Source organism: Madurella fahalii (genome assembly GCF_045866475.1).
Source record: "Madurella fahalii IFM 68171 DNA, scaffold_3, whole genome shotgun sequence".
NCBI classification, from domain to species: domain Eukaryota; kingdom Fungi; phylum Ascomycota; class Sordariomycetes; order Sordariales; genus Madurella; species Madurella fahalii.
Window position 1 is genome coordinate 620,938 of NW_027263973.1, and position 20,961 is coordinate 641,898.

Sequence of the window (20,961 nt, forward strand, 5' to 3'; positions counted from 1 at the left end):
GATGATCAGTCACCTCCGTCGTATAGTCCTGAACAAGACCCGACGCATTAGAGCAGCACAGAATGCACGGTTGGCGAAGTCAAGGTCGGAAATGGTGTTTTGCGACGTCTGGGGCAGAGAAGCCTGGCACTTCTCAGATCCCTGTCCGAACTTCAAGGCTGGGTGGCTTGGCACTGCATGGGTTCATCATTGGCGTCACTGTTGGTCTGAGATCCCTGTTTCCATGCCTCAACACCGAGCCTTCACATCGTCAAACACGCAGTTCTCAGCCGCCTAACCAATCTCCCTTCCACTGTTATTAACCACTGCAAGATGCTTCCAACGCTTTGTGTTAGATGCAACGTAATCCTAACGTTTTGATAATAGTCTGAATTTCCTCGCATCAATCAGATCATCAAAGTGGAGCCACTGGCAGCTCCCATCACCCTTGCACATCCCGAGTACAAACAACGTATGAAGTTGGAGTGAGTAGCATGATAACTGATACTGTTGTTGACTGCGTTAGCGAGGATGTAATGTTTGATCGCTCCGGCGGTTCAACCTCAAGACGCCCAACGAGCTCCAGAGTTCCATTTAGTCAGCTTTTACTGCGTGAGCATCGGCATGCTGGCCCAATCCGCTTTTATACTGCCGCTCTGGCTTCTAATGACGCTGAAGCATTCAATACGGTACTCGTCGGGGGACGATGATGCCGTCGCTTACGGCTTGGACCCCTTGGGGGACTTTGTTGGGATCATTGGTCCACCTGAACGCTATAAACGGGTACTTCAGCCCACGTCACTATCTTTAGGCAAAAGACTGGCGAATCGACCGCTGCCCCGCTGCATCCTAGTCTAAAGTAAGGTACATTAAGGAAGATGCCGTGGGACACGATATGCGCCGAGTGAGCTCTTTGTCGTGGTCCACAATACCGTGGACTACCGCGGTTAGATGGCCGCCAAATTACCGCCCGAAAAGAATGGATATCACAGACTTGGTTTAGCATCTAGCTCTCTTCTAGCCCGGGTCTCGTCCCTTGTGCCAAGTTCTGGTCCTCAAACACTACCGGGTTGCTGGTAGCTCAAGCATTATTAGGTCTCTTGAGCTCTACTTTCTTGCCGATATGCAATCTCAAATACAGCATCGATATTACCTAGTGAATTGTTCACATCTTGCATTGGATAGAGAATTGATACACTTTGATTTTCGTTAATGGTATGGCATACACAAAACACTATAGGGCTGTAGCCACAGTGTTAGATTTAGTCTTAGACTTCATAGATTTTGTTGGAGCCTCCTGGCTGAGCCTTGAGCTTGTCAGCCAGCTTGAGTAAGGTATGTTTGCAGATTCCTCTAGTGCCGCAAATAATGGCCCTGGAGGGGGCTGTATGTCGAATGGAAAGCTTCTTCTGGCAGCCAGAGAGGCCGCAGTTTGTTGTCGGGCAACGCCAAAACAGTGTCTTGGCCGAAAATGTGACCGATGTGCGGGCGGACATTGGCTCTGTTTCTCCCCGGGGCACGTTTTCTTTACCTCCTTTTGGCATAGATCGGAATCTGTCATCTCAGCTCATTGTGACTTGAATCTCGTCTTGTTCCGTTCTCTTTGGAAAGAGCTCTGCACGTCCCGCTGAATTGAGATCGGAGCAGGGGTGGTAACCTCCTGGCTGACGCCCGGGAATGCCTTGCGCGGCGTGCGCGTGTTGGCGGACGTGTAATAAAAATCAACTCTCCTACATCCTCCCGATTAAGATCTTTTTTTTTTTTTTTTTTTTTTTTTTTTCATTTTCGCAGCTTCGGCCCCCTAACTAGAGAGCGTTTGTTGACTAGGACTCCTGATCGTCGACAGTGTGGTGGAGGTCTTCACGCGCATGCCTCGCTTTGAAGTCGGCATAGACCCCAAATACGTGGACGCACAGCGCGTGGATTGCCTGTCGGCGTGGACGGCCATTGCAATGGACAGGAACAGACAGCTCGGTGAGTATGATGGCGAGGAGGGGGAGGAGAACGACTTAGAAGAGGGGTTCTGTGTCCGGTCTCTGCTGCGACTAACCGCATACCTCGAGTACCTTCGGAAAATCCATGAGGCCCCCGAGCCGGAGGAGCTCGACACGGTGTCCGGCGCGTGCAAGGGTATTTCGGCTAGTAGACACCACGGACATGGCCGCGTTGGTAGGTTCGAATACGTGGCAGAAGTATCTAGTTGAGGACGAGTACTTTGAGATTACGCTGGTGTGAGCTGCTGGTTGCTTAGCGATGAATCCCGCACTGGTTGAGAGAATCTGGCCTAATAGCGTCGCAAAAGCATTATCTGCGGCCCAGAAAGTTCTGTGGCCTACTGAAGCCAGCCTCAGGGACGAAAATAGGATCATATCCACAGATCAGAGGAACAATGAACACTTCAAGACCATTAAGCAAACCCTCAATGAGGCCGGAAGCAAGACCGAGGACCTCTGTTATTGCTCACTATCCTCCAGGACCTGTCAGATAAACAGCAATTGTCACTATGCAAAATAATAATGAACGTTCCATGCATTTTGGCGCAGTGATAGTTTGCGACAGGACCTGCTCAAAGTCTCACAGGTTCGCTACGCTGGTGGGCAAGGATGCCCAGACTCTAGATCCCTCGCTCAAACCCCCTGGAAAAGGGCCCATCTTCTTTGTTAGCAGCAGTACTGGCTAGCAGAGTGGGCATGCATGGATGGAAGCATATCTATCGTAACTCTGGTGGTGGGCCACGGTTCGGAAGGAAGATGGAGAATATTTACTATGGAGCGGTGCCGATGACCGTATGCCGCCTTCGATATCGTCGTCTAGGGCGAGTACTCCAGTAACGGCAAGCAGGTATTTTGGTACTGTTTAGGGGGAACAAGGGGCGACCGTGGGTGGCATTGACACAAACCAGCCCGCATGTCAGGGGACTGTTCTACCCGCAGCGATGTAATGCATATGCTCTTTAAGACTCAATTTGCCAATCCCCGCACTTCCGGCCGAGGCTAGAGCACTACCTGGCTTCACAGTGGTATGGTGGTGTATTGCAAAGGGCGCGCGGGGCATCTTGGGAAACTCACCAAACATTGGAGCACCATCTATGTAACGGTCAAAGAGTCTCTGGCATTCGTGAGTCCCGGCTCACTCAACTCACTGCACTCCCAGCTCACTCCATTCACCAGGGCGCAGGGTCTATCTATCCGGCCATCAGAACTACATCCGGTTCGCACGGCCAGAAGGGACGTATTTGATTCCGCCCCTTGGGCCATCTTCGATGTATTAACATCATGACGTAGAAGTCCCAGCAATCCTGTCGTTCATCAGAGCGGCTGCCACCGAACAGACACCTGGCATCCACGTGCAAGCGACTGAGGCAGATCTGCGCTGGAGATTATGCCTCGCGTCCGAGCCTGGTCCGCCTGGTGACATGGGACAGCCGTCTCACATCACGTGGCCGCTCATGACTTTTGCCCCTTACGGCACACCGACAGGCTTGGCTACTTATCCCTACAATTTCTCCACGTGGCTAGCCCGCCCAGGGATTTCCCTGAAGGAGCTGTACGTGGTTCCGTAGAATGGGCGCGAGGGCTACGGGAGACATTTGATACAAGCTGTTGCCAGGGAGGCGTAAGCGGCTGGGTGTGCCAAGATGGACTAGCTTTGATTAGGGGATAACGCGAAGGTCTTTGCGGTTCTACGAGAGTTTGGGCACTAAGATGATGAAACAGCTGGCTGGTTTTGAAACTTGGTAAAGGGGGATTGACGCCCTGGCGCAGAGCGTTGGTCAAGTTCGGCCGAAACGCAGAGGAAAGCCGAAGAAATACGTACGCAAGGAGGAGGTATATACTGGGCTCGTATGCCACGTACTGGTATATTGTGAGCTGGTATGTCATGTATTGGTATGTTATATACTAGTATAATTCCTGCGCTGGTATGTTATATTCCATGTTAAATTCATATACCAGTACATTGTGTACTATCCTTAAAGTCGCGCTGGGATGGTATGTACCATCCCATGGATATGTGCTAGTCTATTCCGTTGGCCCTTATCTAGGTGTAACACTGGTACCAAGAATGGGGGACAAGTGGAAACGGTTCGATGTCCTGCTACTCAAGGAGCCGGACGGCGTGATCAATCAACCGAATGAAGGAGTTAGCCCGTACCTATTCTTCTACTCTTAACTAAGTGTAGCGAGTCGCGTACGTATTCCGTAAAGGGGGATTAAAATACGTAAAAGCATGTTAAACCCGACTTGAGGTACGATACGAAATAAATGTTCATTGTGTAGTGATGGTGTGTGAAGGAGCGTAGTGCGCTAGTGTTTGATGTAGGGTAATGGCCTATATTGGGGATTATGGCTAGCTATTGCATCTCTGAAGACGAAAAGTCAGGATTGTCTAACATGTAGTAGGCGTTGTTAGTTTGCGGCATTATTATCCTTGTTAGGTCCTCTTTATTTCCTAACATCTCCCCATACGCACTCTATCTCCTAAATACTATTCCTCCCCATCTCAACTTCGCGACCTGCCTGGCTCTCCTAGCGCCCGCCTATACGACTTAAGACAAGACCGAGTATTCCCAACTCTTACAGCAATGGAGAACCTGTTACCGTTCCGTACAAGGTGGCGGCATCGGTGACGGCGACCATGACCGACATCCGACGCTAAGTTAAGCCTTCCAAGGAACGGGAGGGAACGGCCAGTAGACGCCGAAAGGTAATAGTTCTTGGCTGCTTGTTTAAGCAGGGGCAACATGAACTGGCGACATGAACGAGTGGCGTAAAAAAAAGTCTGATGCTTGTATGGCTGATGAGGACGTCGTTTACTTTAATTGTGGTCGTTAAGGGCCTTGTTTACTTTGCTCTGAATGACAGGCCGTGACACAAGACTACCTAAATATCCTCTGGAAGGTAATCCTGGAATGTAATCGTGGCTTAATCACAGAATGCAGTTTCAAGTCGTATTCCAGCCCTATATGTCCGCAAATTAGCGTTGTTTAACGATCTGATCAACCCGTCTACCGATCACACGCTGATTGAGTGATGGACAACGATCCGGGATCTTCACCGCTCCATGATCGAAGAATCCGATGCAACCTGAAAATCCTGACTCTCATTAAGCTAGATAGGTAGCTATCGACTGCAAGGCAATGACGAGATGCGCGCAAAGGTAGGTATGCAGATAGAGACAAGTAACAACAGCGCTACCTTCCTTTCCAGTCCGCACGTCACCAATCTCTCCGCCACACGGCCAAGACACTTGACATCCTTTCCCCATACGAACGCTCACCGCATATCCCACCGCTAGGAAAGAAAAGACGTGAGGGAAGAGATGCCAAAACAGCGGAAACGGTGTATGTACGTTCAACCCCCACGATATACCATGATACTGCACTCGCTGCTCCCCGGGAAAACCTCCGACTATGACGAGATGACGATGCAAATGCCAACTGTGCGTAAAAAAAAAAAAAAAAAAAGAACAACCCCCCCTTTCCCCTAAGTGCTGCTCATTTTTTGCTTCTCAAATTCTTTTTCCTAGGTCGTTTCTCATTAATTCCCGTTGCGCCCAAAGAAATCCACGACCATTACATATCCCACACCATTGACATGGTCAAGACTCGGCGTCTGGGAGCCACGTCGTGGATCGCGACCCCAACAACTCCAGGGGTGGTCACGCCTCCTCCGCAATCAGCCGCTGAACCTCAGCCTCATTAAGCAGCTTCCGCTTGCCCAGCTCCTCGGGCGGTTTACCGTCGCGGACCGCGCCAAAATCGAGAATCTTCGTTACGCAAGTCGTCAGTAATGTCCGCCCCATCACCCGTCAAGAAGTTCCTTACCTCTACAAACGTCAGATTTCCCCGTTGCACAGCCGCCACGCATCTCCGCTCGTCAAACTTGACCTGCCAGACGCCCGTCAAGTCGGTGAGTAGGTCCTGGACGCAGTCGCCCGTCTGGACATCCCACATCTTGACCGTCTTCTCGCTGCCGGAAATCACTTTCCGGCCGTCGTGTTGGAAGCACGTGATGGCGCCCGTATGCGCCTCGAGCGTGTTCTTGCACTTGCCGGTTTCCGGATCCCAGATTCTGAGCGTACTATCCGCCGCCGCCGACACCAACTTCTCGTCGCGCAGATCTAACAGGCCGACCAGCATGCTATGACCTTCCAGAGTGTGGAGACAGGTGCCCGTGTTGAGATCCCAGATCTTGACCAGCGAGTCCATCGAGCCCGAGATGCAGTGGTTCCTCTTGTGGTCCAGGACGACCGAGTACACCTTTTGGACGTGGCCGTGCAGGACGTGCAGCTGCTCGCCGGTACTGATGCGCCAGACACGGACGGTGCTGTCGTAACTGCCCGAGACGAGTGTGTCGCCGTAGCCAGAGATTGCCCGGACCGAATGGGTGTGTCCCGACAAGATCCGAATAAAGTATGGGCATTGGTCGTCGTTAGCCGGCGGGCCGGTCTGGATGTACCGCCGGGAGTTTGCGTCGGGCAACCGCCACACGCGCAGCTGGCTGTCGCGGGAGCCCGTGATGATGAGCGGCTTCGGCGGCATCATGACCGGCTTGCCATCCTGGACTTTGCCGGTCTCGGCAGGCATCACGATCTGTAGACAGCGGACGGTACTGGTGTGGCCATAGAACGTCTGGGTGCAGATACCCTTCTGAATATCCCAGACGCGGACCGAGCGGTCGGTGCTGCCAGACACCAGTGTGTTCCCCTCGTACTGAAGCGCCCAGACACCGCCCTCGTGCCCCTCGAGTTTCGTGCGCAGCTTGCCCGTCTTGGTATCGTAAACGTGTATTAGAGTGTCGTCGCTGCCCGTGATGATTTTGTCGTCGTCGAACTGCAGGCATGTGATAACGTGGCGTGGGTGGGCCGCGAAGGCAACGTGCCCAGGCTTGACTTTGCCGCTTGTCCAACTCTTTCGGATCATGTAGTGTCTCCGATAGAGCGATTTGAACAGGTGGAGCCGCCGTAGGCTCGGGAGACCGATCCCCGGATCCGGCACGGCAATGGCGGCGGCATTGGCGGCAGATATCGGGCCTTCGGACTTGCTCATCTTGGCATTAGGCGAGGCTCTATCGGCTCTCAGATCCTGTGCGGCAGCGCGCCGCTTCGCCCTATCAGCATTGATATGGGTCAGGCCACGCTTCCGCTTCGCTCCCCGGGTCTTGGGCAAGGGTTGTTCTGATTTCTCAGCCTTGACGGCCGACCGGATGAGTTCCGTGTCACTTGACGTATAGCGACTCTGCTTGCTCAGGTCCAGCTCGCAGCCCTCAGGCCCAACTGGATCCTGCCAGCCCCATCCTTGTGTGATTGCCTTCTGAAGTTCTCCTGCTGGCAACACGAATCCGTCACGGTCCAAGAGCTCCTTCCAGCCGGTCTCGTTGCTGTCCACAATTTCGCGCCAGCGCTTGGATACCTGGGCTGCGCGGCAGAGGTCGCGATGGTCCAGATAGGACAGAACGTGAAGGCTGAGTTCAAGGGGGAGTTGTTTAAGAAAGTCGCACTTGAGAGCCGGGTTGACCACATCGGCGATGACGTGGAGTGTCTTCCGCGGACATCTCCTCAGAAACTGGTACATCATCCATGTCTTGAATTCGGAGGGCATTGCATCGAAGCTTTCCAGCATAGAACGCGGATCCATGTACGCCGGCAGGCCGGATTTCGATCGAGAGAGAGACCTGCCGTAAGGGACCGGTGAAAGGTCGGCGGCACCGGAGAACTCAGCATCGTCCTCTTCTGCAGTCTGACTTTCGTCTATCCATCGTCTTGGAGGCGGGCGCGCGAGTTGAGTCGAAAAAGAAGCGTCGTCTTCTTCCTCCCCGTCGTCGTCGACTTGACTAGGCTGGAGCTGCGTGGCTGCTAGCGTGGGAGAGAGACGAGGGCTCGGCAGACTAACGTCTTGCGCGGCAACTGTGTTGATGCTCGGCCTAGGGCGAAAGCTACGGCCCGTGTGTGGCAGAGGCTCGTCCACATCATCGAAACGTTGGAGGTCGGTATCGGTTATGGGAGGCGTGGCGACATTACTGAAGACAGTTTGCGAATCACTGCCTGCCGGGCTCGCCGCATCGTAAACAGACGTTGACTGACTCGTGCCAAAATCTGAGTTTTCGGCGTGCAGATGCCTGAGCCTCGAGGGTCTTTCCGGGCGACCGGGCACGATTTCGGAAGTATCAGGCGTAGCAAGGTACGCAGACGGCTGAGACGCTGTCCTGTCCGTCTCCTTGCGCGAACCGTGTGCCACGGCACGACGTAGTTTATCTGACGCGGTGTGTGAGATGCTGCCATTCTTCGCGATCAGGCGGGCGCTCCTGGCTGCCACTGGCGTGTAGTTTGGCGAAACAGCCCTCGCGGCTGATCTTCGTGACCTTCGTGGGTTCGATCCCGGACCTTCGGGGAGACGGTGGGATGAGCTGGAGATCGGGCTCTCGACACCAGGTTCGCATTTAATGTTACCGGCGTAGTCCGTACTTTGGGACCGTCGGATCTGTGGCATCCCAGGGTTAGTGACAGGGCCTAAGGGGCTATGACGCAGGAAGGGGGGGGGGGAGGGCTTCACCTGAGTATCTACCTCTTCGTCTTCTGGCCAGCCATCGGGCTCAAAATCACCGATATCAAAAGTCAACTTCCGCAATTCGGGCGGAGTCGGCCTCGACGCAAGCGGGTATTCTTTGGAGTCGAGCGAATGTAGGGCTTGGGGTTCGCGGAGAAAGAGAGGAGGATAGGAGCGCTTTGTCGTGGTCGTGGTTGTCACCGTCTTGGTTTCGATGCACTCGTCGGCGAACTGCATCATTCTGTGATGTGTTACGGTGCCCTCATCCTCCTCCCAAGTCATGGAAACCCTATGACTAGACCGCGGACGACGAACTTCCATGGCGTTGTGGCCGGGAGATGTCATGGTCGGGGGCTCGGCTGCCGGGTCGGTTCTTATTCCGTCGGAGATCGTCGACGGACCGCTGACGCACGGTTAGAGGGAGCCCAATGCTCGACTCAAGTGAAAATCCTCTTCGAGGACGACGGCTCGCGTGTTGTTCGTCGCACAAACAGGTCTAGAGAAACGGTCCAACGCGTACCGGTTACGGAGCGCCCGTGTTTCCAACGCGTGTCACGCCCACGGGAGGGCCACCGCCAGTTACCAGTTATATAGTAGGTTCACAATCGCGCTCTCATTTTCCTTTGTTCGGCGATGGTGCAAAGGTCGTTGTAGGGTGGTGGGAATCCGGAGCCGAGTATTTGCGGATGTGGTCCCAGGACGGGACACACTCAGCGCGGCTGCGGGAAGCAGGGAACAAGGAGGAGGCTAGCCGGATGGGCGGATCCCAGCGTCAGGCTGATCACACGACTGCGGGCAAAAAGTCAATATGTGGCATCGAGCATGGAAGATAAAAGAGGCGAGAAGAGGCAGACTCGTGGCCGTTGGTTCCTGCCTTGTGCTGAGGTAAGGTGACGGTCGAGATCAAGGAGTCAGCGGAGAGGCAAAGACCCAACCTGGAATCGGTTCCGCTTCCTTAGCCCGTGCCACCATCATCCGGTCCCTGTCGAGTGGGGACAAAAAAACAGATCGCATTCAAAAAGCCACCGGACGACAGGAAGAAAACCAGCCCTACCGAATAGCTAAAACAGGCCTGAAAAACCAGAGAGGTGTGCAATTTCTACAGCCAGATATTCCCACGAGATCACTGCGGACGTGGACCCCAAGGCGGCCGTATCATCGCCATCCTTGCCAGTCGGAGACATTTCCCGTGGTGCTTTTTGTGTCTGGCTGTTGCCATTTCCGGCCAAGTTCCGGCATCCCGACACGCACAAGAAGGCGGAGAGGGGAGGCAGCACCAGCCACCCGGGCCGCAACAAACCCCTTAGCACTGGGCAGACCTCACCTTGGACGTCGCGGGAATGTTAGCGATTGGGTATTTCAGTTATCCTTCGGGGCCTATCGTGTTAAGTTTCAAGAGGTCAGTTCACAAGTGCGCTTCGATACAGCCGTTCTTCAGCCAATCCCGGGTGGCGCAGGGCTCAAAACGCGCAAGGCGGCGTCACCGAGAAAAATTTCTTGGTTGTGATCCGTCTCCCCTGCACCTCGCCGGCGTCGCTTGTCGAAAGACCCCGGGGGTTCCTGGAAGATGCCAGGCTCAGCCATGGCCTTGTACACTTGCGCTACGTTGACACAGTTCTCGCTCCACACGCATCCATCTCGAACTGGCCGATTTGCTCGGGAGGCGGGAATTACCCCACCAGCCTCACAGGCGCCCAGATTTGCTAAATTCGCTAGCGCAGCCAGCCCGGGTTCGTCACACTTGAGTCTTGTCCCCTGAAAATCTGTAACTCTGAGATGATCCCCACAACATGTGGCACCTCGGCCTCCGAGAGCTGGAGGCCGCAACTTGCTGTGTAGACATCTGGATATAGATAGAACGTTCCGGAGATCAAACTTTCGAGGTTCTCTTTGCGAGCAACGCTGAAAGAAGCGTCTCCCCGGATCGGGTTCGGTCGCATTTCCGCCGTGATGATCGACGGTTCCTTTGCCTGATCACCGAGCTCAGCAATTCCCAAGCTGGCGGTTCCGAGCTCTGATGACGACACGCGCTGAAGTCATCACTTATACATGAAGATCAAACCGAGAGTCGCTGGCACAAATGAGAAGCGGTCCAGCCCCAAGCCGCACACTCGGCGCCTTACCTGGAGACCCGCCTTACGGCAGCAACAGATCCACAAAGGCAACTGCAAAACTGTAAATGGCAACCAACCGGCATTGTCACATGGTGGGCGTTCATGGAGTTGCGGGTCTCGCCTCGGCCAACCGCTGGCAACAGATGAGGATGGCAAATCGAGGTAAACAGAGGACCATAGTGTAGAACATGCACGCGCCCACTGCAGCACCATGTGCAGCACGTTTAGACAAGAACTCAACACCGGAAATAGATAGCACCGAGGAATTTAATAGACGGGAACTGGGCTTTATTTTCTTGGTTCGGGGTTGCTTGAGGCAGTTCTGGATACCGCAGCCACTCAGGGGTTGAGTTGCACTTGCCTTCGCAGCATCCTCCGCTGCTCCTGCCCTGGCCCTCTCGGAAAACGTACTGCCAGGAGCCCGAACCAGCGAGCGGTTTCTGGAAAGTCCTCCGTCCCGTCTGATGCATGCAGTTTCGTACCTTATGAAGCCTTTCCTCGTTCCTAATATACCGTCAGTTGTCCTCCGCCATGCCTCGTCGTCCTGCAGCATCCCGCGCTGGACCTGAGCGTCCGTCGAAACGTGATTTCCGGCTTTGCAAGGTCGTGCTTGGGGCCGCTGTGAGTTGCGTCCCTGGCCTCGTTCCCGGTGTGCCCGCCGTTAGCTAACAGATGATCGCAGATAAGTCAGATCTTGTACGCCAGGTTGGTAACTATTCATCCACCTTAGACAATCATCATGCTCATAAATTGGAGACGCGGCTTCCCGCCCAAGTACTTCCAGGTGTTGCCGTTAGACCGAGTTGTTTCTAGATCGTTCGAAGACATCATCGCCTCCGGATCCGCACTGCAGCTGTATGACAGGGAACTACTGCGGGATCAGGGCAACACTGTATTCTTGCGAGAAACGAGAGACTACGCCGTCAGCCGCTTCCTTGGAATTTTGGTGAGCCCGCTCCTCTCGTCGCCAGACTTGAGCTGACGCTGCCCTATCAGGCTGGAGATATTTTCCCTCTTCTCGAGACCGAAGGCTTGGTCAAGTTCCGAATGAATTACCTGCGGTCGAAGGGATGGGGAGAGAATTGCCTGGCCGAGTATTACACTATCACGTTCAAGTACGAGTTAGATGGTAAATACGAGATGGATATCCGGAGGGCAGGAACGGGTAAACAACACGTATCAACAACTGACTCCAGACTGTGGAATCTGGGGGACTATCTTAGTCGTCTCCCCTCTTGGACAGGTCTGGTCCAATCTTAGCAAACCTCCCGCACCCGTTCACACTGACATCAACAGAGCCCATGCACTGGACATTAGCTTTCCATGCTACGGAGCGTCCAGACGACCCTCCCATCGGAGTGTGGAAATTCGACCGCACAGATTTTGACGATGCCAACCTTGCCCTACAGCAACAAAAAGCATACAACTATGAGAGGATCACGCAGCTCCGGTGTGTATCCTGAAGCATCGTCCAGCCAGATGCTAATCTCTGCAGCGTCATGCCCCTTCCAGTCGAACAGATGGACCAGGTTGTATCTGAGACCAGCCTGGAAACTCCTGACTTGCATACAGATCGGCGGTCCCAGCTCGCCGGAGTGGGTACGACAAGCCGGGCCAGGAAAGGACAGAATACTGTTCAGCCTGAACTGAGGGTCCCTTCAAAAACCCTTAGATCCCGCGGCCGAGATGCAAGTGTGGCGGGGCCCTCCCCGTCTGCGGCCAAAACCATCGAGAATGACTGCGGCGAAACTAGCATCAATTCCGGCAATGCAGATAATAGGATCGCACGGGGCAGCAGCGAAGCACGCAGAGTGGCCCCGAGAAGGAAACCAAAGCAGCCGCTGGTTGGTTTGCTTCCAGAGTTCTTTTTATTGGCGTGTCTGACGCGCAGTAGCAAATATTCGAGGATTTCGCATCAAGCCTACCGGCGACTCAGATCATAGGCGGAAGCCAATCGATCGACCACAGAAGCCAGCCTACGAAGAGATATGGAGATGACCGTTTCGGCCCGGGTTTGATACAAGAGAAGAGGTTGAAGACAGATATCGGGCGCTCCCTCTCACCCGATTACCTCAGACTCCTCGACGGAATTGACTTATCCTCGGATGTCACTTCTAATGACGACAATGTGCCTAGCAACGCCTCTCTCCATCTCCCGAGAGGACTCCAGGACGCTCATCAGGAGGGGCACCGAAGGAGCACGGAATTGGAAGAACTTGAAAGCCCAAGACGTAGTCGGCGTTCAAGCACCTCCTCGGCTTCCCGCAGCGCCCAGTGGGTTCCCGGGGCTTCACCTCCGGAGACCATGCTTGGGGTGGTCATCAGCGAAAACGAAGAATACATTGCAACAACGTCGGAAGCGGAGGCCGGGGCGGAGGCCGGAGCGGATGCCGCGGAGGAGACCTTGCCTCGGCCACCGGTTGCAACAGCAGATGATGGAATTGCTTACACTTTCTCGCCGGACACAGTGTCACGGCGGCGGAAAATGCTCTTGTACGACCTTCCGAGCAGCGATGACGACGACGACTGAGTCAAGATGAGGAATGTGTCCAATGATGCCAGGGGTATTTTTGCAGGTTACTGCTGGGAATTGTGTATCTTGCAACCAATGTCACCGAGGCCCATGATTGCGTGATGTTAACCTACAGTTACGTCAGAAGTGTGCCAATCAAGCGGCTCATTGGTGATGCAAAGCTACGCGAGTAAACACGGCTGGGGGGGAATAACCCTTGCCAGAACATTTTCTTGGCATTACCCCCTTTTCCGTTCCCCTTTGAGGCCTGCTACACTCGGTGAAATTCCGTCCTTCCCAAACCCGTCTATCCCGAAATACAAGCCCACGAAATCCCCAGGATGAGATACAGGACTGCGGGTAGTGCAGTGCAGAAAAAAGAAAAAGTTTTAGAAAAACAAGTCCGTCGTCCGACAAGCCCCGACGTCGACCAGAAGCCCCTGAATATTAAACGTGATCCCAACCAGGATTAAAGTGCTTACATGCCCGTCCCATGTACAGAAAGAGACCGGACCGAAGAAGAAGTCGTCGATGACGAAATGAAAAGGAAAATGGACACAATCGGGCATTCCCAGCCCACGCAGCAGAGGACCGTATCCTCCAATCAACAGAAGCGAGCCCAGCCGATCCGGTGGCCGACAGGAAGAGTAGTAGACATGCATGCTCTCCGGGTACGGGTATGGGAGAGCGTCAAGGACCCCGAAGTCTTGTTTCCGCGCCGCCGCGATCGTGAAGAAGCCCGTGTCGGCAGCCGCAGCTGTGTGGGGAGTTTTCCCCTCCCCCACCGCTGTGCATGCATCCGAATGGCCCAAAAAAAGTTTCGCCCCTCAGGCATCGCCGAACTGCGTCGCCGAATACATCGTCCCGCGGTCGGCGGGGCCCACCCCCACGCCGTTCGTGTGAGCGACCGAAGACGACAGGTCCGTCTGCGACCCGTCGAACCCGCCCCCGGCTTGATATTGCTGCTGCTGCGACTGCGAGGCGGCGACGGCGGCGGCCGCAGCGGCCTGCTCGCGCTCGCGCTGCTCCAGGTCCTCTATGATCTTCATGGCGCCGTCGAGCCGCTCCTTTTCTGCGCGCAGGTCGCGTCGCTTTTGTTCGATTTCTGGGCCTTCGGACATGAAGCGGGCAAGGTTTTCTTGCGCTGGAGCGGTGGGGTTAGTTGTCGGGTTCATCCGGAGAAGAGGGGGTTACGGGTCTTGAGCGAGATGGATGGGAATGGAAATGAGAATGAGGATGGGGATGGGGAAGAGAGATGGAATTACTTACTCGTCGGTCCGCCCATCAAACCTAGCTTGTCATGCAGGTAGGCGTCAATCACGGAGGCGACGCGCGGCAGCAGGCCGGACATGACGTGGACGTAGACGTTGTCCACGAAGCGGGTGGCGGCCGTCAGGTAGTAGCCGCGCACGTAGGCGGCGACTCCGAGCTCCAGCTCAAACTGGTCCGGGCCGAGGTTCTTGAGTTCCTTGGCCATCTTGGCCGCCTCCTGTGCCAGCTCCTCCTCGCTCAGGTCCTCCATCTTACGGACAGACCCTAACTCTTCGCCCTTGTGAGCAGCGATGCGGAAGTGGTTGCGATGGCGGACCAGAATTTTCAGCTCGGCGGCCTCGTAGCGCTCGAGGGACTCGTCATTGATAGTGCAGAGTCGCTGCGTCTCCAGTCGGTAGACCAGCATGAGCTGGTCGCGGAGTTCCTTCTTGTGCGTCTCGACAAAGGCCTTCATGTGCTCGAGCGACTCTTTGTAAACCGCCCGGTTCTTCAGGTGCGAGAACGCGGCGCCCAGCACGCCGAGAATCTCCGCCTGCAGGAAGGCGAAGGTCTGGTCGATGAAGCGCTCGAGATATGGTGCCCATGTCTTTGCGGCTTCCTTGTACAGGGGCTCATGGACGCTGGAGGAAACAAGACGCCGTTGCCCCGGGGTGCCGGCCCGCTTGATCAAGTTTCGTATGTCCATGAGGCTCTTGGAGCGAGGACCGCGCGAAGGCGAGTGACCAAGCGCTGCATGCCGGAGGTGTGTCGGTGTCGAAGGGAACACTGTGTGATCGGCAGTCTCCGACTTGACAACGAAGCCATTCGCAACGTTTGTCGGTGGCCCGCGCGGACGCTTTGAGGCCACCTGCGCATTGGTAAGGTCTGTGGCAGGGGCTGGACGTTTTCGCATCGTCGGCGAGGCTGTCGGGCTCTCGCTTTCGAGGTCGATAACAATCGGCCCGCAGGGCTTCGCGTTTTCGCGGACATTGAACTTTGGTTTCATGGCAATGATGTGCTTCTTGAACGGCTCGGCGAACCTAGCGTCCCAGGTATTCATGAAGTCTTGACTAGTGACCCTGTCCTTGACCCTAACGGTGAATTCTGTAAGGCTCCGGATGATCTCCAGCTCCGGGTTCCGGGGCGGGTCGGGGTATTTCTCGAGCTGCTCGTTTATGTCCTGCAGGCGGCTATCGACCTTCTGCTTCACTTCTGGCAAGCTGGAAATGATCAGCGACAGGCCGTTGAGCGTTAGGCGGGCCGAAGCGAACTTACACCTTTGCGAACTTTTCACCAAGCTTCAGCGACAAGAATGCCTTCAGCTTCTCGACTCCGCACCTGTCTCTGAACTGCTCAAAGGCCTCGGGCCACTGACCGGTCGAATCAGCTGTGCGGTTGAAAAAGGCCTCTTCCATCTTGTTCTGTTCCTCTAGGTCGCTACCCTGTCGTGAAGTGATGAAATAGCCGAACCCGGTCTGGTGGGCCTGGCCGTGGAGCATTGCGAGCCAGCGTAAACTCCCGTGATCGTCTTTGGGCAGCAGGTCGGCCTTAGTCATGACACCGATACACCGATTTTCAGCACGCAAGTCCCGGACGATCTTGAGGGCTAGCGAATTTTCCGTGTCCTGATTCATCGGCACGGCGCACAGGATGATGGCACTCGGTCGCGAGATATACTCGCGGGTGAGGTTCTGGACCACTTTCTCTAGGAAAGCGTCCTGGACAAGTCTTGCAGTCATGAAGACGCCCGGCAGATCGTAAAAGTTTAGATCGGCCAAGTCTGGGCCCCTGACCTCCAGGGCAACAGTGTTCGGCGAGAACTGAGCTTCTGACCTCTCTTCCTTCTCGTGCACGCGGGCGAGGTGCTGTTGCCGAATGGGTCCCGAGGCCTCACCCTTTAGTTTGGGAACGAAAAACTGAAAGGGAGTGCTAGGGTTTAGGATGGCGACTTGGGCGCATCGCAGGACAGTCTCGATCTCCTCGGAATCGAATTGGTCGCGAACGGTCTTAAACTCGCGCCGTACCTGTCGGGTCTGGTCGAGCAGGACCCAGGGCGGAAATTTGTTGATCGAAGTAATCGAAGTACCAACATCGCGTTCCGTGAGGGGGCGGTCTGGTGGCACGAACTCGTAATCTTCCTTGAGGAAGACGCGGCAAGACCATTCGTCAGCTCGAGAGACGCGAATGTGGATGGGACAGCGAGTGCAAGTTCCGCTACTGCGGGGGAGACTGAGGCCCGCGATAGCAGACATCAGACTGGATTTCCCGGAGGATTGGTCGCCAACCAAGACCAATTCGGGCAAGCTCGCGACGTGCTGGATGCCACGAGCCTGGAGCTCGCTTAGGGCGTCGTTGATGTCCTTGAGCTTCTGGCCAAACCCCTTCAGAGCACGATTGGCCCCGATGAAAGAACCTTGCACACTCTGGGACCCCATCGGATCGGTTTCATGTTCGACCTTGGGGTTGATCCTGACTTGTAGAACCAGAGGGTCATCGTCCTCGATCTCTAAGACTTCTTGTTGGCCGATGACAGACTGCGGCCCCAGTCTGGTGGTTACGCTTGCTGCGCTAAGTTAGTTTGTCGCTCGTTGGAATAGGATTGCAAGCATACTGACGGGCCGCGGATCGGTCAAATCTATCTCTCTCGAACTGCTCCGTCGCATTATCTGTGAATGCATCATTCGCCGGGGCATGCGCCATGACGGCCGTCCTGTTTGCGCGAGAGCCAGTACCAGGCTCCTGCTTTATGCGGGCTGGCATGACCGTCTTCGGTCTCGATCTCTGGTAAAAGATTAGCCCAGGACGACCGAAAGGACGGAAACCCTAGAGCAGCTGTCTTGGGATAAGATCGGTGTTTGGGTTGAATGGGTAGTGCGAGGCATGGGTGCTCTAGACGTTTTATTTATGTCGACCACTTACAAAAAGCAAGCTGCGCCAAGGCTTTCTGAGCTCCCAGGCTTCAACGAAAATTAGTACAGAAATGAGAGTCAAACTGAAGTCGGAAACTAATAACGTGGATGGGAGTGCAAAGGAGAGAATGTGTCTGCTTGGTGTTGAAAGACAGCAGCACGAGTTGGTTGGGTGAGTCAAGCAAGAGGAGAGAAGGTAGCTAGCATGAGAGAAAGAGTCCAATTGATGGTTGACTGGCCAATGCTTTCACTTGGGTAAAAGACGCGTTGCGATGAAACTCGCGATGCTCTCCAGCTCAAATTTGTGGCTGTTAGTGACTTCAGAGAAAATGAGAGGTTGCAGTAACAAAATTTACCGTGACGCGGAGTGGTACACGAGAGCTACGCGATTTGGTGGGGCATTTGTTCCAAGGTGGCTGGGAAAATGTGGGGCAGCAGGAAATGGGACTCGTGAAGGTCCCTGAGCCTTGTCGAGTCAACCGGAGCCAGTCCATTGATAGCCTTGGCCTTGAGCCCAGCGATACCCATCGGTTTCCCACATGGACGCGACGCCAGAGAATTGAGCGTGTGGCGCCTAGCATCACCGCGACTCTCGCCATTCAACAGATGTACACTCCAGTCCAGTACACTCGCGGAAACAGACACAACAGGGGAAAGGAGAACCAATAGGAACCGAATTGAGATATTCTTGAATGCAGCATATTCTGCTGGTTCCTCGATTGCTTGCCTGCCCGCAAAGCCAAGGAGGGGCAGGTGCACGGACCATTATTGCCCCAGCCCGACCCCCTGCTAGCGACTGCTGGAGTGCTTCACATGGTGGGCGGTCCAGAATTTAGTGGGGGATTTGGGTTTGGGCCACACACGCCTCATCCTGCACGGTAGCTCCCCTGAGAGCTTCGCTTTATTCTGCCAATTCTCTCCCTCTACTGACAGCGCTATCCATATTTACCATGTCTTTGCAGATTCCTCACCGCGAGAAAGCAAACGGCGGCATGTCGGGCGCCACAAAGGCCGTGATTCTCGTGAGTTGTGTTGGTTGTGGGCTGGTGTGCCGATAGTGGTTTGTTGACAGATGATGTCCAGGTCGGCGGCTCTTCGCGCGGCACCCGCTTCCGCCCACTGTCTCTCGATGTTCCCAAGGTACGGCCGCCTGTCGATCTCATGCGATGCACCCTGCTGTCAAGCGCGCGACACTGATTTCCCCACGTTCGGCGCAGCCCCTCTTCGATGTCGCAGGCCACCCCATCATCTGGCACTGCCTGACAGCCATCAACAAAGTGCCCTCGATCCACGAGGTCTACCTGATTGGGTACTATGAGGAATCTGTCTTCCGCGACTTCATTAAGGATGCGTCGGGCGAATTTCCGAACCTCTCCATCAAATACCTCCGCGAGTACCAGGCGCTCGGCACGGCTGGTGGCCTGTACCACTTCCGCGATGCCATCCTCAAGGGCCGGCCCGAACACATCTTCGTCCTGAACTCGGACGTCTGCTGCAGCTTCCCGCTCAACGAGATGCTCAAGCTGGCCGAGGAGAAGGATGCCGAGGCTGTCATCCTGGGGACACGGGTGAGCGAAGATGCGGCCTCCAATTTTGGCTGCATCGTCTCCGACTCCCACACCCGCCGCGTGCTCCACTACGTTGAGAAGCCCGAAAGCTACATCTCCAATCTGATCAACTGCGGCGTCTACCTCTTCTCCACCGATGCCATCTTCCCTTCGATCCGCAGCGCCATCAAGCGCCGCACCGATAGGCCGCGTCTCGGCTCGTACCGCTCCCACGAGAACCTCGCGAGCTCCTTCATGTTCGACGACGACGACGAGAGCCAGAAGAATGAGGTAATCCGGCTCGAGCAGGACATCCTCGGCGACATGGCCGACAGCAAGCAATTCTTCGTATACGAGACCAAGGACTTTTGGCGCCAGATCAAGACGGCCGGGTCCGCCATCCCCGCCAACGCCCTCTACCTGCAAAAAGCCTGGCAGAGCGGCTCGTCCGAACTTGCAGAGCCCTCGGCTAACATCATCCCACCCGTCTATATACACTCCACCGCTCAGGTGCACCCGACGGCCAAGCTCGGCCCCAACGTCTCGATCGGTCCTCGAGTGACGGTCGGTGCTGGCGCCCGTGTTAAGGAGTCGATTGTGCTGGAGGACGCCGAGATCAAGCATGACGCCTGCGTCCTGTACTCGATTATCGGTTGGGGCAGTCGCGTCGGCGCATGGGCGCGTGTCGAGGGCACCCCGACGCCGGTAACGAGCCACAATACTACCATCATTAAGAATGGTGTCAAGGTGCAGGCCATCACCATCCTGGGCAAGGAGTGCGGGGTGGGCGATGAGATTCGTGTACAGAACTGCGTGTGCCTGCCGTTCAAGGAGCTAAAGAGGGTGAGTTGCATTGCCGTTCCCCCCTGGGTGGCGCTCTACTGACGTGCCTGTGCAGGATGTCGCCAATGAGGTTATCATGTAGGAGAGACGTAGACGATGGTCCAAGTGTTCTTTGCATTTCCCTGGCGCACGGCAATGCAGGCTGCGTATGCAACTAATAGATGGTTAGCTTGAGTTTGCAAGTGTGTGCCACCCTTGTGGCCGGCATACTGGTTTCACTGGATGGGTATCGGCACAACTGCACACACTGTTGGGCCTGTCCAGTTATTTGGGAATACGTGACCTTATCCTGTGCCAATGGGACGGCTCCTAATCCAGGTACCCTCTAGATGCCATCGCTCCCGCTCAGCCTCCAGTACTCCCCAGCGCACCGGTGCTTCACAACCCTCTTCTCTCATGCGCATAGTTGGAGCAGTTTCCACCCCATAGACTAACTACGCTATGGAAACCAGCTTCGCCTAACACTTCAAAACACCCTCCAAGCGGCCCATTACCTCCGCCTCAAAACCCTCGGCGAGGATGAGCACCCCAAAACACGAAAACTTCCGCAGCTCTGCAGTGCTGTCGACTCGTGGGCGTGCGAGATGAGCTCGAACGTGATGGTGCCGTAGAGGAGCTCGGCGGCTTCTGGGTATATGAAACTTGCAAGTGAGAAGGAAGGAGGGAGGGGTTGAAACGGGAGTCGTGGTGCCCTGTCTGCCTTCCCGTCGCCACAAGCCGGTGCCGGCTCCGCCGACCGGGAGTACCAGGACAAGGCTGATACCATCCGGCGAAGTTCCGCCGGGAGGGCGAGGAAGGAGGACTTCTCCGGCAGCGTGCAGGTGGTGACCGTTTGGAAGGGAGTTGTCAACGTGTTTGACTCCATTTTGGCGAGGTTCTGGCTGTGCCGTTCGATTGCCGCGGAGCTACGTGGTGTCTCGGGCAGGGCGAGAGAGTCGTTGCTTTATGTCTTGCGCTAGTTGAAGAGAAGAATCTTGATCACCGCGCCTGAAATCTAGGAAGACGCCATGTGACTAGGTACATACAGATGGGCCATCCATCTCTAAGGTTTGCAGCGGAGGCACTGCCTACCGCGTCCGTGCAACGTCCTCGTTCATAGCACTGGCCTGTAATACTTTGGCCTGGTGTGTACTTTGCTTGCTAGCTGCCCTGGCTCTTCAAAATAAGGCGAAAGCCAAGTCGATGACGACAGGACCCGAGGCACCAACTGTTGGTCATCGGCCCATTAGCATTCATAGGGGCGTCTCCTCGCGCCGTTTAT

The 20,961-nt window shown here is 55.3% G+C and overlaps 5 protein-coding genes across 5 annotated transcripts; 3 read left to right on the forward strand and 2 right to left on the reverse strand.

The window, feature by feature from the left end:
- Positions 1-1,847: 1,847 nt before the first annotated feature.
- MFIFM68171_05698 (uncharacterized protein) lies at positions 1,848-2,214 on the forward strand (the record flags this gene model as incomplete). Its single annotated transcript, XM_071061118.1, has 2 exons — positions 1,848-2,109; positions 2,153-2,214. The coding sequence occupies 2 exons, from the start codon at positions 1,848-1,850 to the stop codon at positions 2,212-2,214; spliced, it is 324 nt and encodes a 107-aa protein (XP_070917219.1).
- A 3,423-nt stretch (positions 2,215-5,637) lies between these two features.
- CDC4 (SCF ubiquitin ligase complex subunit cdc4) lies at positions 5,638-8,869 on the reverse strand (the record flags this gene model as incomplete). Its single annotated transcript, XM_071061119.1, has 3 exons — positions 5,638-5,745; positions 5,804-8,458; positions 8,531-8,869. 3 exons carry the CDS (start codon positions 8,867-8,869, stop codon positions 5,638-5,640), a joined length of 3,102 nt encoding a protein of 1,033 aa, XP_070917220.1.
- A 2,300-nt stretch (positions 8,870-11,169) lies between these two features.
- On the forward strand, positions 11,170-13,168 carry MFIFM68171_05700 (uncharacterized protein; the record flags this gene model as incomplete). The annotated part of the gene is made up of 7 exons (XM_071061120.1): positions 11,170-11,259; positions 11,321-11,343; positions 11,395-11,584; positions 11,635-11,881; positions 11,935-12,088; positions 12,134-12,482; positions 12,533-13,168. 7 exons carry the CDS (start codon positions 11,170-11,172, stop codon positions 13,166-13,168), a joined length of 1,689 nt encoding a protein of 562 aa, XP_070917221.1.
- An 809-nt stretch (positions 13,169-13,977) lies between these two features.
- MFIFM68171_05701 (uncharacterized protein) lies at positions 13,978-17,161 on the reverse strand (the record flags this gene model as incomplete). The annotated part of the gene is made up of 4 exons (XM_071061121.1): positions 13,978-14,294; positions 14,420-15,621; positions 15,677-16,964; positions 17,017-17,161. 4 exons carry the CDS (start codon positions 17,159-17,161, stop codon positions 13,978-13,980), a joined length of 2,952 nt encoding a protein of 983 aa, XP_070917222.1.
- A 1,099-nt stretch (positions 17,162-18,260) lies between these two features.
- Positions 18,261-19,782, forward strand: MFIFM68171_05702 (uncharacterized protein; the record flags this gene model as incomplete). The annotated part of the gene is made up of 4 exons (XM_071061122.1): positions 18,261-18,332; positions 18,394-18,450; positions 18,528-19,700; positions 19,756-19,782. The coding sequence occupies 4 exons, from the start codon at positions 18,261-18,263 to the stop codon at positions 19,780-19,782; spliced, it is 1,329 nt and encodes a 442-aa protein (XP_070917223.1).
- Positions 19,783-20,961: the final 1,179 nt, after the last annotated feature.